At 45.8% G+C, this 14764-nt stretch overlaps 1 protein-coding gene across 10 annotated transcripts in view; it reads left to right on the top strand.

Moving 5' to 3' along the window:
- Positions 1-117: 117 nt before the first annotated feature.
- LOC130706585 (cyclin-Y-like protein 1) overlaps positions 118-14764 on the top strand; it is an 86572-nt gene continuing 71925 nt past the window's right edge. For 2 of the 10 annotated variants that reach the window (XM_057539195.1, XM_057539192.1), the window contains exons 1-4: positions 145-771; positions 3666-3688; positions 4047-4172; positions 4569-4718. In XM_057539195.1, the coding sequence (XP_057395178.1) occupies positions 4100-4172; positions 4569-4718 (223 nt within the window). In that variant the 5' untranslated portion in view covers positions 145-771; positions 3666-3688; positions 4047-4099. Of the gene's footprint in view, positions 772-3598; positions 3689-4046; positions 4173-4568; positions 4719-7400; positions 7975-14764 lie in introns of those variants that run through there. The other 8 variants (XM_057539198.1, XM_057539199.1, XM_057539201.1 and 5 more) reach the window with 7 other exon arrangements.

Below are 14764 nucleotides of genomic sequence, written 5' to 3'. Positions count from 1 at the left end.
CTTGCGCTCACGCACGCCTTTGCGTTGGGAAGAAAGTCCCGCCCCCATTCTAGACCCCGCCCTTAATTCGCTGCGCGGGGCGGGCTTTCGCAGTCCGGGTACCGAGAGCGCGGACGATGGGTGCAATGGGTTGCGCGGGTAGGTCCTCCTCTCGGGCTTAGGGAGCGGGAGCAACAGGTGGAGCCCGCCGTACCTCCTCTGAAGGGGCTCTGTTCTAGCTCATGTATGGGAACATAAGTTCTTGTATTCTTGCTTTGGTTTTAGCGCAGTGGCTGTTTACGTACTGGCTGTGTGCCTGTAGCCTCGCAAACGTTTTAGCATTTAATTTACAACTCAACCAGCCTGTATTGGAGGTGTTGTTTTCCGCAGGTTTTCATGCCTCGCCTGTTGCTCACTGATGGTTGGGGAAGGTCTGGCTGCCTCCAATAATCAAGCTAAACTGGGTCCTTTGTTATATGCAGAGAAATCAGCTTCACGGTAGTTAATCTTTTTTTCGATGTGGGGACCACCAGACCATCTGGGACACCTTTCCCACGCACTGTCTCTATGTCCGGTGACTTTGGGAAGTCCTAAAGGACAACGGGGGAATTCACCAAGCTTAGGTCGAGTGAGCCTCCCCACCACCCCGGAGCCAGCATGGGACACAGCTGAACTCATTTCTTGGAGGAACTTGCCAGTGTGTCCCCAAGAGCCTGGGTGGCATAGTCTGTGCCCAACTGGTGCCTGAAGCCTACGGGGACTGCACTTCCTGTGCTCCGGACTTCCTCATAGGTACTTTTCCATCTGGCTGTTTATTTGTATCCTTTAATATCCTTTAATATCCTTTGTAATAAATCAGTAATGGTGAGTAAACTGCTTTCGTGAGATCTGTGAGCCTTTTGGCAAATTATCAAACCCAAGGAAGAGGTCATGTTATGGAAGGCTAGTCTGTGTGCCTGACAAACAGTGAGGCCAAACAATACCAAAACGTCAGTTCGGAGCAGAGAAAGGTATGTTGCAGGGCCCTTCAAGGAGACGGGTGGCTCATGCCTTAAAAACCCAGAACTCCCCAAGCTTTCAGCAAAGCCCTTTTATAGGAAAGGTGAGGGAGGGGCGTGGTGAGTGGTTGCAGACTTCCTGGTGTCACATCCCTTGTTCTTGAGGTCAGGTCACGGTCGGGTCACCATGTTCCTGTTAGCCTCCACCAAACAAATGTTATTCTCTGTTCTGACAAGGAAGGGCAAGGTCCCAGGGCACAACTTTCACCCCTCGAGGTCCAGGCACTGCCTAAGAGGAGGGGTTCCCTGTGCAGACAGGTTACCCTGCCCGGGAGCCTTAGTCCAGCAGCCGGTCTGGGTCCTCCCGCCAGTGCCCAGGCCCCGCTAAGGAGGCAGATCTCAGCTGCTGGCGCCCGCAGGGCCAGGTCCCCAAACGCTGCCCAGCTGTCATCACTGAGGAACCCAGGCTCCCAGAACCCCAAGGGCCCTCAGGCTCCTCAGGCCACCGAGACAGAGGCCGGTCCCATGGTCGGTGACCCATGGAGACAGCTGCACGACCAAAACAACCCAAAAAACCTGTTCTGCTTAAGTTACCTAGAGTGACTTCCGTTATCTGCAGCCAAACCCTGACTAATAGATGCACTGAACACATACACACACACACACACACACACACACGCACAAAGTTATCTCTTAAAAATGATTTTTAGTATTAGCAAGACTGAACACGTTTTCAAATATTTATTGGCCATGTATAATTCTTTTTTTAGGAACCACGTCTTATAATCTGAGTTCCTGTTTAAAGACAGTTCTTTTGAAAAACTGTTTCATAAGAACTCTCTTTACATTGGGAATTCTAATGATGCAAAAAGTATTGCGGGGTTTTTTTTTCCCCTCAGTAGATTCCATGTCTCTTACCCTTGTTTGTGGTGTTTTTAATGTCACATGTGGTCTGATGGTACCAATCTCTACTGTTCCATAGGTTGTCTTTCTAGCTGTCTTCTAGTGACAGGAAATTCAGAGAAACCAATAGGCCTGTTTCTCCAGGAGGGGGATGTCCCTCATGCCCTGAATTCTGCCAGGAAAGTAGACTGGATACCAAGTGACGTGGAGGAGGGGCTCCTGCAACCTTGCTGTGAAAACCTCTCCCCTCTGTGTCCCATGGACAGTGTCACCCAGTATCCCAGGGGAAACTGGAGCAGTTTTTGCTGAGCTGTTTGGGGCTGTTGTCCTAAAGCTAAGCAGGGGTGGGGGTGGGGGACAGACAGGTCCTAGGTCTGGTCCCTCATGTCCTTGTATTGCACGAGGGACAGAGCCTCATTTCCCAGGACATTCAAGCATATTCCAAGCAGAAGCCTCTTCCACCCCTGATTCTGCCCCTTCTTTCATTTCCTGCCCCTCCTTTTCCCCCCAGCTTCACACTGAGATTCTCACTTTCCCCTTTTTTCTCCTTATTCATTCTTTCATTCAAAACACATTTACTGGGACTTCCCTGGCGGTCCAGTGGTTAGGACTTCGCCTTCCAATGCAGGGAGTGCGGGTTCGATCCCTGGTCGGGGAGATAAGATCCCACATGCCTCACGGTCAGAAAACCAAAACATAAAACAGAAGAAATAGTGTAATAAATTCATTAAAGACTTTAAAAATGGTCCACATCAAAAAAAAATCTTAAAAAGAAAATATTTACTGAGCTCCTGACCCAGGGGAAGACGAGAGACAAATCTACACTTTTCATGAGACTTATTCCACTAGGGGTAAGGAACAGAAAGAAGTAAGTGTAATAATAGCACCTATTTTGTGAGTGCCTATGTGCGTCCAAACTAAGGCACATCAAGGGTAATTCACTTGCCAAAGGTCACAACTAAGGATTCCAACTCAGGCACTGGTCAGAGATCATGCTGTTAACCAGCAACCCATACTGCCTCCTTGGTGATTACAGATATGAGATTAGGGCTCTGTGCCATTTGTCAGCCAAGGTAAAATGTTTTGTGCTATGAATTTGTAAATCATGGCAGGCAGGGGAAGGACGATCTCATATAAAATAAAGTTCACAAGAATTGCAGTCGAGTTTTATGAAAAGAAGGACTATGGATTTGTCACATATCCAAGAAGGGATTTTGAGAGGGAAAATAATGCTCCCGCGGAAGACTCACCCACGCAGGCCTCACCCTTGCATTAGCATGCAAAGGTGAGTTCTACCTGGCACCAAGCCTGGGAAGAGATAGACTCACTTCCTCCTTGGACTTTTGGGCTTAGACGTCATCCAGCATGGAGGGGATGGAAAAAGATATGCCATGCAAATGGAAATCAGAAGAAAGCTGGAGTAGCAATTCTCATATCAGACAAAATAGACTTTAAAATAAAGACTCTTCACTGCATAATGACCGAGGGATCAATCCTAGACGAAGATATAACAATTGTAAATATTTATGCCCCCAACATAGGGGCAACTCAATACATAAGGCAAATGCTAAGGGCCATGAAAGGGGAAGCTGACAGTAACACAGTCACAGTAGGGGACGTTAACACCCAGCTGGCGTCCTCAGCAGCCTCACTACCTGCAGAACTTCTGACACTGCTCTTCCTTCCCAGACAGTGACCTCGCAGGGTAGGCAGGGCCATAGGAGGTGGGGGAGGGGAGAGAGCAACAGGACTCCACTCACTGTATCCCTCTCTGCTTCCATCCAGGGCTGCTGTCACTGTGACCAGAGGTGAGTGTGCTAGGAAGGGGCTTGAGCCCACCTTTACCAGGAGACTTTGGGAACCTCCAGTCTTGTATCAACCCAGGTCACTCTGAAGCCCTAAGACTTAGGCTGGGTGGGCAGTGGGCGGGGCAGAGATGGATTATTAGACGTGAACAGGATTCTGGAGATCAGGGAGCCAAGCAAAGTCATTATTAACTTTAAAAGCTGTGGTCTGTGCAGATTTGGGGGGCAGGCTGGAAGTGCCCGCAGGCTCCTATAGGACAGAGGACAAGGCTGGGGCAACAGAGAGGTGCCCCTGCCCTCCCCTCGCCAGTCCATCATAAATCAGGCAGAGCACTTCTGATTTTCACACTCTGTTTCTCAGAAAGATAGTGGTGTCCTTGGCTCTGCACCTAGTGTTCCCACACTGCCTCCAAGATGTCAGCTAAAGCCATAGAGAGCGGGGGAGGAGATGCCACTGACCCCTTCCGGCCGGAATCCCCCTCTGATGGTGAGTGCCCTAGGGAAGCTCCAGAGGGCGGGGTGGCCCAGGGCTTGGGGTACCTGAACGAGGGCGGAGGGGATCTGGGTTCTGGCCTGGAGCTGCCACCAGGTGCACTGTGCCCCATCAGGTCTCTAATCTCCTGGGCCTCACACTCCTGCTCTGTGAAGTCTGAAACCTGCCAGCTCCGCGTTGGTGCTGGGTCTCCCTCTCTCTGTCTTCTCCTTGGGTTCACCTCCAAGCATCTTTGTCACCTCTTAGCACAGCTGCCATTGAGGTCCCCTCCCAACATCAGAGTTCTTGGGAGTTTCGGGAGATGGTGGAGGGCGCCGTGTGGGGCCTCTGGTCCCTCAGCTGCCCACCCTGCTGGGAGCTCCCCCACCTCTTTTTTTTTTTGTTTTCCAGAGGAGGATGAACCTTCGCAGTCATCCGACCAGGCCTCTGATGGTTCTCCTGGCAAGCTACCACAGGGGCCACCCCAGGGGCCAGATGGATCTGGCTCTGACCCCAGAGACCCACCCAAGGATGGAGGCAGCAATTTCTCCCATAAAGCAGGTAACTGATCCCTGACCATCAATCCACGGGCCCCCACCCAACTCCCCACTGTTCAGTTCAGCCTTCTGAGTTGTCAGTGTCAGGCCCACGTTCCGGATAGAATCGCTCTGACACTCACATTGTCAGAAAAAGGACACGGTATACATGAGAGATGAAAGAAATGACGCTCTAGAATCAGAGGAGCCACACTTCAGGACTTGGCTCTGCCTCTGACTTGCTGAGTGACCCAGAACCAGTCACTTGCCCTCTCTGGGCCTTGAATGGTTTGCTTTTAAGCACAAGGTAGGATGAGGTCCCTCTTAGGGCTTTCCCAGAGCCAGGTCATATTCTGTTAGGAGGGACGGAGGTGCTGCTCAGGCTCCAGGGCAGCCGGCAGGCGCAGGCTCAGGCTCAGGCACGGCTCCTTGCCGGTTAAGTCCACTGGCCGTGCCCGACCTTTTGGCCCCATAGCACTCAAGGCGGGTGAGTACCATTTCTCCATTTTCCCTCCTCCCGTGATGCCCCAGGGCCTGGTTGTTAAAGTCCACCCAGGACACACCCTCGCAGAGCAGTGTCCCGTGTAAGGGTGGGGCTAGCCTGGGGCCAGGGCAGCAAAAGACACAGGCTTTTTGTTTTATTTTGGGGGGGGGCCCATAGAATACACACAGCATTAAATTTACCAAGGTAACCATTTGTCAGCGTGCAGTTCAGTACTGTTGACTATATTCGCATTACCATGCAGCCAACCTCCAGAACTCTCTTCATCTGCCCAAAGTGAAACTCTGTACACATTAAACATTAACTACCCATATCCTCCTGCCCCCAGCTCCTGGCAACCACAGTTCCTTCTGGCTCTAAAAATTTGACTAATCTAATCTAAATTCCACGGAGGTGGTATCATACCGTGTTTGTCTTTTTGTGACTAGTTTATTGTACTTAGCATAAGGTTCCCAAGGTTCACCTGTCTGTCAGAACTTGCTGTGTAAGGCTGAATGATATTCTACTGTGTGTATATACCACATGGTGATCATCCATTCATCCGTTGATGGACACTTGGGTTGATTCCGCCTCTTGGCAATTGTGATCAATGCTGCTGTGAACACGGGGGTGCAAATATCTCTTCAAAACCCCGCTTTCCATTTCTTTGGATATATATCCAAAAATGGGATTGCTGGATCATATGGTTTTCTATTTTTAATTTTCTCAGGAACTGCCGTACATTTTCCATAGAGGTGATGGTGACTAGGGTGGCAGTGGTAGAGCCAGAGACAGATTGGAGTCATGCAGCCACAAGCCAAGGATTGTTGGCAACCCCTAGACAATGATGCTAGAAAGAGGCAAGGAAGGATCCTCCCCTAGAGCTTTCAGAGAGAGCCTGGCCCTGCCTACACCTTGATTTTGGACTTCTGACCTCCAGAACTGTGAGGGACCATGAGAGAACCAACACAGTTTGTGGTAGTTGGTTACAGCAGCCTCAGGAAACTAATATGGGCAGACCTCATTTTATCGTACTTTGCAGATACTGCGTTTTTTACACGTTGAAGGTTTGTAGCAACCTAGCATTGGCAGATATTGGTTCACATTTTTAGCAATAAAGTATTTTTAAATTAAGGTATACTCCGTGTCTTTTTAAACAAAAGGCTATTGCACATTTAGTAGACTAGAGTATAGTATAAACATAACTTTTATATGCAGTGGAAACCAAAAACTTCACGTGATATTCGCTTTCTTGCGGTGGTCTGGAACCGACCCCTCAGTATCTCTGAGGTGTCCCTGGACAGAGATTGAAAATCCCATTGTGGTTGAAGGCTGCATTAGAGTCAGAGTCTATACAAGGAGGAGGTGGGAGTCTCTAGGGGGGTGCTGGACATTGGTAATAGAAAGGGGGCAGTTTCTGTTAGTGACAGGGTCTAGGGCAGCACCGTCCAATACACCTTTCTGCGGTGGTAAGCATGCTCTCTGCGTGATCCAGTATGGTAGCCACTAGCCACATGTGACTATCGAGTCCCTGAAATGTGGGCCGTGGGACTGAGGACCTGAGTTTTAAATTTTATTTCATTTTAATTAACTAAGATTTAAATAGCACACATGGCTAGTGGTTCCTATAGTGGCCAGCATGGGCCTAGTGTATGACCTTGGGTGTGTGTGGCAGAGAGTTCAAGATCTTTGGAAGTGAGGCATGAGAACTTCAAGGCCAGTTTGTTGGAAATATCATCTGTGCAGAAACGGAAACCCTCAAGACAGGTCAGGGGTACTGATGGAGAGAGAGGTGATGGTGAGCCATGAGCTGCAAACTTCAAGAAATGACTGCAGGTCTGAGCCTGATTTCGTACCTTCTCTCCCTTGCCTGGGACCAAGGCTCCTTTTTGTGGGGAGCTGGCTGAGCTCACTCCTGCAACTCCTGAAATCTCCGGAACTCCTGGTCCCAGCTGCCCCAGCACCCCAGTCCCTGCCCCTGTCATATGTCCCTGCCAGCCCCAAGAGCTCTCAGCAATTCGACATGGTCCAGGCATGCTCTGCCCCGTGGTGCCAGGGGCTTCAGCCACAAGGCAGGATACACACAAGGAGCAGGGTGACTTCTCTATTTTTTTTTTTAATTTTTGTATTTTATTTTATTTATTTTTTTTATACAGCAGGTTCTTCTTAGTTATCCATTTTATACATATTAGTGTATACATGTCACTCCCAGTCTCCCAATTCATCCCACCAGAACACCCCCCCACCACTCTCCCCGCCTTGTTCTCTACACTTGTATCTCTATTTCTGCCCTGCAAACTGGTTTTTCGAGGTTCCACATATATGCGTTAATATACGATATTTGTTTTTCTCTTTCTGACTTAACTTCACTCTGTATGACAGACTCTGTATGACGTAGATCCATCCACGTCACTACAAATGACCCAATTTCGTTCCTGTTTATGGTTGAGTAATATTCTATTGTATATATGTACCACATCTTCTTTATCCATTTGTCTGCTGATGGGTATTTAGGTTGCTTCCATATCCTGCCTATTGTAAATAGTGCTGCAGTGAACATTGGGGTGCATGTGTCTTTTTGAATTATGGTTTTCTGTGGGTATATGCCCAGTAGTGGGACTGCTGGGTCATGTGGTAATTCTATTTTTCGTTTTTTTAGGAACCTCCATACTGTTCTCCATAGCGGCTGTATCAATTTACATTCCCACCAACAGTGCAAGAGAGTTCTCTCTCCTCCACACCCTCTCCAGCATTTGTTGTTTGTAGATTTTCTGAGGATGCCCATTCTGACCGGCGTAAGGTGATACCTCAATGTAGTTTTGATTGCATGTCTCTAATAATTAGTGATGTTGAGCAGCTTTTCATGTGCTTCTTGGCCATCTGTATGTCTTCTTTGGAGAAATGTCTATTTAGGTCTTCTGCCCATTTTTTGATTGGGTTGTTTGTTTTTTTTAAATATTGAGCTGCATGAGCTGTTTATATAGTTTGGAGATTAATCATTTGTCCGTTGATTCATTTGCAAATATTTTCTCCCATTCTGAGGGTTGTCTTTTCGTCTTGTTTGTAGTTTCCTTTGCTGTGCAAAACTTTTAAGTTTCATTAGGTCCTATTTGTTTATTTTTGTTTTTATTTCCATTACTCTAGGAGGTGGACCAAAAAAGATCTTGCTGTGATTTATGTCAAAGAGTGTTCTTCCTATGTCTCCTCGAAGAGTTTTATAGTGTCCGGTCTTACATTTAGGTCTCGAATCCATTTTGAGTTTATTTTTGTGTATGGTGTTAGGGAGTGTTCTAATTTCATTCTTTTACAAGTAGCTGTCCAGTTTTCCCAGCACCACTTATTGAAGAGACTGTCTTTTCTCCATTTTATATCCTTGCCTCCTTTGTCATAGATTAGTTGACCATAGGTGTGTGGGTTTATCTCTGGGCTTTCTATCCTGTTCTATTGATCTATATTTCTGGTTTTGGGCCAGTACCATATTGTCTTGATTACTGTAGCTTTGTAGTATAGTCTGAAGTAAGGGAGTCTGATTCCTCCAGCTCTGTTTTTTTCCCTCAAGACTGCTTTGGCTATTTGGGGTCTTTTGTGTCTCCTACAAGTTTTCAGGTTTTTTGTTCTAGTTCTGTAAATAATGCCACTGGTATTTTGATAGGGATTGCATTGAATGTGTAGATTGCTTTGGGTAGTATAGTCATTTTCACCATATTGATTCTTCCAATCCAAGAACATGGTATATCTCTCCATCTGTTTGTGTCATCTTTGATTTCTTTCATCAGTGTCTTATAGTTTTGTGAGTACAGGTCTTTTGTCTCCCTAGGTAGGTTTATTCCTAGGTATTTTACTCTTTTTGTTGCAATGGTGAATGGGATTGTTTCCTTAATTTCTCTTTCTGATCTTTCATTGTTAGTGTATAGGAATGCAAGAGATTTCTGTGCATTAATTTTGTATCCTGCAACTTTACCAAATTCATTGATTAGCTCTAGTAGTTTTCTGGTGGCATCTTTAGGATTCTCTATGTATAGTGTCATGTCATCTAAAAACAATAAGTTTTATTTCTTCTTTTCCAATTTGGATTCCTTTTATTTTTCTTCTCTGACTGCTGTGGCTAGGGCTTCCAAAACTGTGTTGAGTAATAGTGGTGAGAGTGGACATCCTTTTCTTGTTCCTGGTCTTAGAGGAAATGCTTTCAGTTTTTCACCATTGAGAATGATGTTTTGCTTTGGGTTTGTCGTATATGGCCTTTATTATGTTGAGGTAGGTTCCCTCTATGCCCACTTTCTGGAGAGTTTTTATCAGAAATGGGTGTTGAATTTTGTCAAAAGCTTTTTCTGCATCTATTGAGATGATTATATGGTTTTTCTTCTTCAGTTTCTTAATATGGTGTATCACATTGATTGATTTGCGTATATTGAAGAATCCTTGCATCCCTGGGATAGATCCCACTTGATCATGGTGTATGATTGTTTTCATGTGTTGTTGGATTCTGTTTGCTAGTATTTTGTTGAGGATTTTTGCATCTATATTCATCAGTGATATTGGTCTGTAATTTTCTTTTTTTGAGGTATCTCTGTCTGGTTTTGGTATCAGGGTGATGGTGGCCTCATAGAATGAGTTTGGGAGTGTTCCTTCCTCTGCAATTTTTTGGAAGAGTTTGAGAAGGATGGGTATTAGCTCTTCTCTAAATGTTTGATAGAATTCACCTGTGAAGCCATCTGGTCCTGGACTTCTGTTTGTTGGAAGATTTTTAATCACCATTTCAATTTCATTACTTGTGATTGGTCTGTTCATATTCTCTATTTCTTCCTGGTTCACTCTTGGAAGGTTATGCCTAAGAATTTGTCCATTTCCTCCAGGTTGTCCGTTTTATTGGCATAGAGTTGCTTGTAGTAGTCTCTCATGATACTTTGTAATTCTGCGGTGTCCGTTGTAACTTCTCCTTTACATCTCTAATTTCATTGATTTGAGTCCTCTCCCTCTTTTTCTTGATGAGTCTGGCTAAAGGTTGATCAGTTTTGTTTATCTTCTCAAAGAACCAGCTTTTAGTTTTATTGATCTTTGCTATTATTTTCTTTGTGTCTATTTCATTTCTTTCTGCTCTGATCTTTATGATTTCTTTCCTTCTACTAACTTTGGGTTTGTTTGTTCTTCTTTCTCTAGTTCCTTTAGGTGTAAGGTTAGCTTGGTTATTTGAGATTTTTCTTGTTTCTTGAGGTAGGCTTGTATTGCTATTAATTTCCCTCTTAGAACTGCTTTTGCTGCATCCCATAGGTTTTGGATCATCGTGTTTTCATTGTCATTTGTCTCTAGGTATTTTTTAATTTCCTCTTTGATTTCTTCACTGATCTCTTGGTGAAGAGATTTAGTAACGTATTGTTTAGCCTCCATGTGTTTGTGTTTTTTACGTTTTCTTTCCCTGTAATTGATTTCTAATCTTACAGCGCTGTGGTCGGAAAAGATGCTTGATATGATTTCAGTTTTCTTAAATTTACCAAGGCTTGATTTGTGACCCAAGATGGGATCTATCCTGGAGAATGTTCCATGTGCACTTGAGAAGAAAGTGTAATCTGCTGTTTGTGGATGGAATGTCCTATAAATATCAATTAAATCTCTCTGGTCTATTGTGTCATTTAAAGCTTGTATTTCCTTATTAATTTTCTGTCTGGATGATCTGTCCATGGGTGTAAGTGAGGTGTTAAAGTCTCCCACTATTATTGTGTCACTGTCGATTTCCTCTTTTATAGCTATTAGCAGTTGCCTTATGTATTGAGGTGCTTGTATGTTGGGTGCACGTATATTTATAATTGTTATATCTTTTTCTTGGATTGACCCCTTGATCATTATGTAGTGTCCTTCCTTGTCTCTTGTAACATTCTTTATTTTAAAGTCTATTTTATCTGATATGAATATAGCTACTCCAGCTTTCTTTTGATTTCCATTTGCATGGAATATCTTTTTCCATCCCCTCACTTTCAGTCTGTATGTGTCCCTAGGTCTAAAGTGGGTCTCTTGTAGACAGCATATATATGGGTCTTGTTTTTGTATCCATTCACCCAGCCTGTGTCTTTTGGTTGGGGCATTTAATCCATTCACGTTTAAGGTAATTATCGATATGTATGTTCCTATGACCATTTTCTTAATTGTTTTGGGTTTGTTTTTGTAGGTCCTTTTCTTCTCTTGTGTTTCCCACTTAGAGAAGTTCCTTTAGCATTTGTTGTAGAGCTGGTTTGGTGGTGCTGAATTCTCTTAGCTTTTGCTTGTCTCTAAAGCTTTTGATTTCTCCCTCAAATCTAAATGAGATCCTTGCCGGGTAGAGTAATCTTGGTTGTAGGTTCTTCCCTTTCATCACTTTAAGTATATCATGCCACTCCCTTCTGGCTTGCAGAGTTTCTGCTGAGAAATCAGCTGTTAACCTTATGGGAGTTCCCTTGTATGTTATTTGTCGTTTTTCCCATGCTGCTTTCAATAGTTTTTCTTTGTCTTTAATTTTTGCCACTTTGATTACTATGTGTCTCAGCGTGTTTCTCCTTGGGTTTATCCTGTATGGGACTCTCTGCGCTTCCTGGACTTGGGTGGCTATTTCCTTTCCCATGTTAGGGAAGTTTTTGACTATAATCTCTTCAAATATTTTCTCTGGTCCTTTCTCTCTCTCTTCTCCTTCTGGGACCCCTATAATGCGAATGTTGTTGCGTTTAATGTTGTCCCAGAGGTCTCTTAGGCTGTCTTCATTTCTTTTCATTCTTTTTTCTTTAGTCTGTTCCACAGCAGTGAATTCCACCATTCTGTCTTCCAGGTCACTTATCCGTTCTTCTGCCTCAGTTATTCTGCTATTGATTCCTTCTAGTGTAGTTTTCATTTCAGTTATTGTATTGGTCATCTCTGTTTGTTTGTTCTTTAATTCTTCTAGGTCTTTGTTAATCATTTCTTGCATCTTCTCAATCTTTGCCTCCATTCTTATTCCGAGGTCCTGGATCATCTTCACTATCATTATTCTGAATTCTTTCTCTGGAAAGTTGCCTATCTCCATTTCATTTAGTTGTTTTTCTGGGGTTTTTTCTTGTTCCTTCATCTGGTACATAGCCCTCTGCCTTTTCATCTTGTCTATCTTTCTGTAACTGTGTTTCTTGGTCCACAGGCTGCAGGATTGTAGTTTTTCTTGCTTCTGCTGTCTGCCCTCTGGTGGTTGAGGCTATCTAAGAGGCTTGATGGGAGGCTCTGGTGGTGGGTAGAGCTCTCATTTACCAGTTTTATTTTACATAGGATGCCTCATTTACTAAAACCATAGATTCCAAGTTGCTCCATGAAAAATGTGATATTCTTAGCTGTCAACATTAGGGAATTTTCCCAATCACATTTTTAAATTGATTTAATGTGTTATTTTTGAAAACATAAGTTGGGATATCACAAAATGGACTTAGCCTGCAGAGGCTTACTTTCAACCAGAGAGCTCCATTTCCGTGTTCCGCTTAAGAGAACCCAAAATGATCTTCCTTCCCAAACCTCTTCCTTTTCCTGCACTATCTAAGAAAAAGTAACCACACTCTACATAGTTCCCTAAGCCAGAACCCTAGCAGCCATGTTTGCTTCTCTTTTCCCCTTCCTGCTCCATATCTAGTCACTGAGCACTTCTATTCTACCTCCCAAATGACCTCAGATCCTTTCCCTCCACTCCAATCTCTGCCACTGCCTTTAGTTTGAACCCTCACTCCTCTCTTAGATGAATATAAAGTCTCTTAATGGTTTTTGTTGCTTCCATCAGTCCTACTTATTCTCAAGCATGACCTCACTATAAACCACCTGATAGTGACTCCTTAACTTCACAACATTCAATGGCTCTCATGTTTCTGGGAAGAAAACCAAGCTCTTTACCCCAGCCTCTACTTGGGGTTAATAGATCTAGGTTTGAATTTCAGGTTTAAGTACTTTGCAGCAGTGTGACCTCAGACTATTGGGCTTTCTAAGCCTTTGTTTTCTCACCGTGCCTGAGGTCACTGAGGGCAGGACTATTTTTCACACACGGGTGCCTGGCATGTAGGAGGGACTAATCAATGTTGAATGAAGGGAAAGTATTTTAAAATCCACATCAAAAAATTGTTCCTCCTTAAAAAAAGAAAATCCTGATACACTATGCCACTTCCAACCAAATTTGACTTCTACCTTTATTTTGTGATGATCACAATAAGGTGCCTTTGGGGATCCACACAATCAGGGATCAAATCCTGGCCACACCCCTGAGCAATCATGTGACCTTGGGAACGTTACTTAGCTTCTGTAAAATCTGTAAAATGAAGGTTTCTGAGGATTTTGTTCCCGAGGGTTAAATGAGTACCTCACTTGGAACGGGGGCGGGCGCATAGTGTTTGCCAAATGTTAACTATCGTTATCATCTTCATCAAATCAAGACCGTGGTACTTCACTTTGTGACTCTCAAGTTTGTATGAGAAAATCGTGCTTTATGCGTTGTTGTTGGCTAAAGTAGGGAAACCTGGAAACTCCTGCCGTGGAAGAGAGAAACAGGCAAGAAAAGCGAGTTGCTGAATCCCAGCACCTCAGAGGTGGGAGGGAGGAGTTCGGTACCTAATTTACTGATGAGGAAGTGGAGGGGTGACGTGTCCTCGAGTCTCATTCAAGACACAGCCACAGCTCTTTATTGAGAGTAGGACCAGGGCCCCGGGGGTTGCTATGGTTAAACTGTAGGCGGAAACTAACACTCTTTGGAAGGCAAGACAGGAGGAGCATTCAGTTATAAAAAACGGTCAAAAATTGGGGTGAAACTGAGTTCGTTGAGCAATACATCAAATGAGTCAACTGTCGACCCGGTGAAACCGAGTTGCTAACTGAACTGGCATTTTAGGAATAGGGGCTTTCTACAGAGCCCACTGACTCAGGACGGCTTCGATTAACAAACTCCCGCGGCGCTTCCCGCAGGACCGGAAAGCTCAGAGCGCGAGAGATGAATGGAAACCAGAGTCCGGGGCGGGGCGCGCCGCTCGGGGGGCGGGGCAGCCGCGGGCGGGGGCGGGGCATTGTGAGTCACATGCCTGCGCTCTGAGGGAACTCTGGTTGTGATTGGTCCGTCGTAACCAGGTGACCGAAGGACACATTCCGGTAGGCAAGGGCCGGCCGGGCTAGCTACTTTCAGTCGGGCAGGCGGTGGCGGAAGGAGGAGGAGCCCCGGCTGCGCTCTCTCCCTGCAGTGGCTGTGCGTCTCAGCGCTTGTCTGGTTCCCACCCCTTTTAAATAAGCCGGTCTGGTCACAGCCCTCACAGACTAGTTGGCTCCGGGGAGGCGGCGGCGGCTGCGGGGGTGCGGCCGCCCCTGCCAGCCGCCCCTGCCCGGGGCCCGGCGGCTGGGCGGACAGGAGAGCGGCGGGCGAAGTCGCGTCTGCATGTGCGGCACAGCCCCGGCATAGCCCGGGGCTGCCAGTGCCCGCCGCGCCATTGTTGGGGGAGGGGGCGGCTTCTGAGCTCGGCGGAGTCGGGGGACGAGCGGAGGCGGCGGCGGCGAGGAGTGAAGGCGCCCCATGGGGAACTTGCTGTCTTGTTGCCTGTGCCCCAATGCCAGCCCCAAGTTGGGCCGGCGCAGGGGGTCAG

The sequence above is a fragment of the Balaenoptera acutorostrata genome (genome assembly GCF_949987535.1).
Source record: "Balaenoptera acutorostrata chromosome 3 unlocalized genomic scaffold, mBalAcu1.1 SUPER_3_unloc_1, whole genome shotgun sequence".
NCBI classification, from domain to species: Eukaryota; Metazoa; Chordata; class Mammalia; order Artiodactyla; family Balaenopteridae; genus Balaenoptera; species Balaenoptera acutorostrata.
The sequence above is the reverse complement of the archived record's forward strand: the minus strand, read 5'-3'. Positions and strand labels throughout refer to the sequence as shown.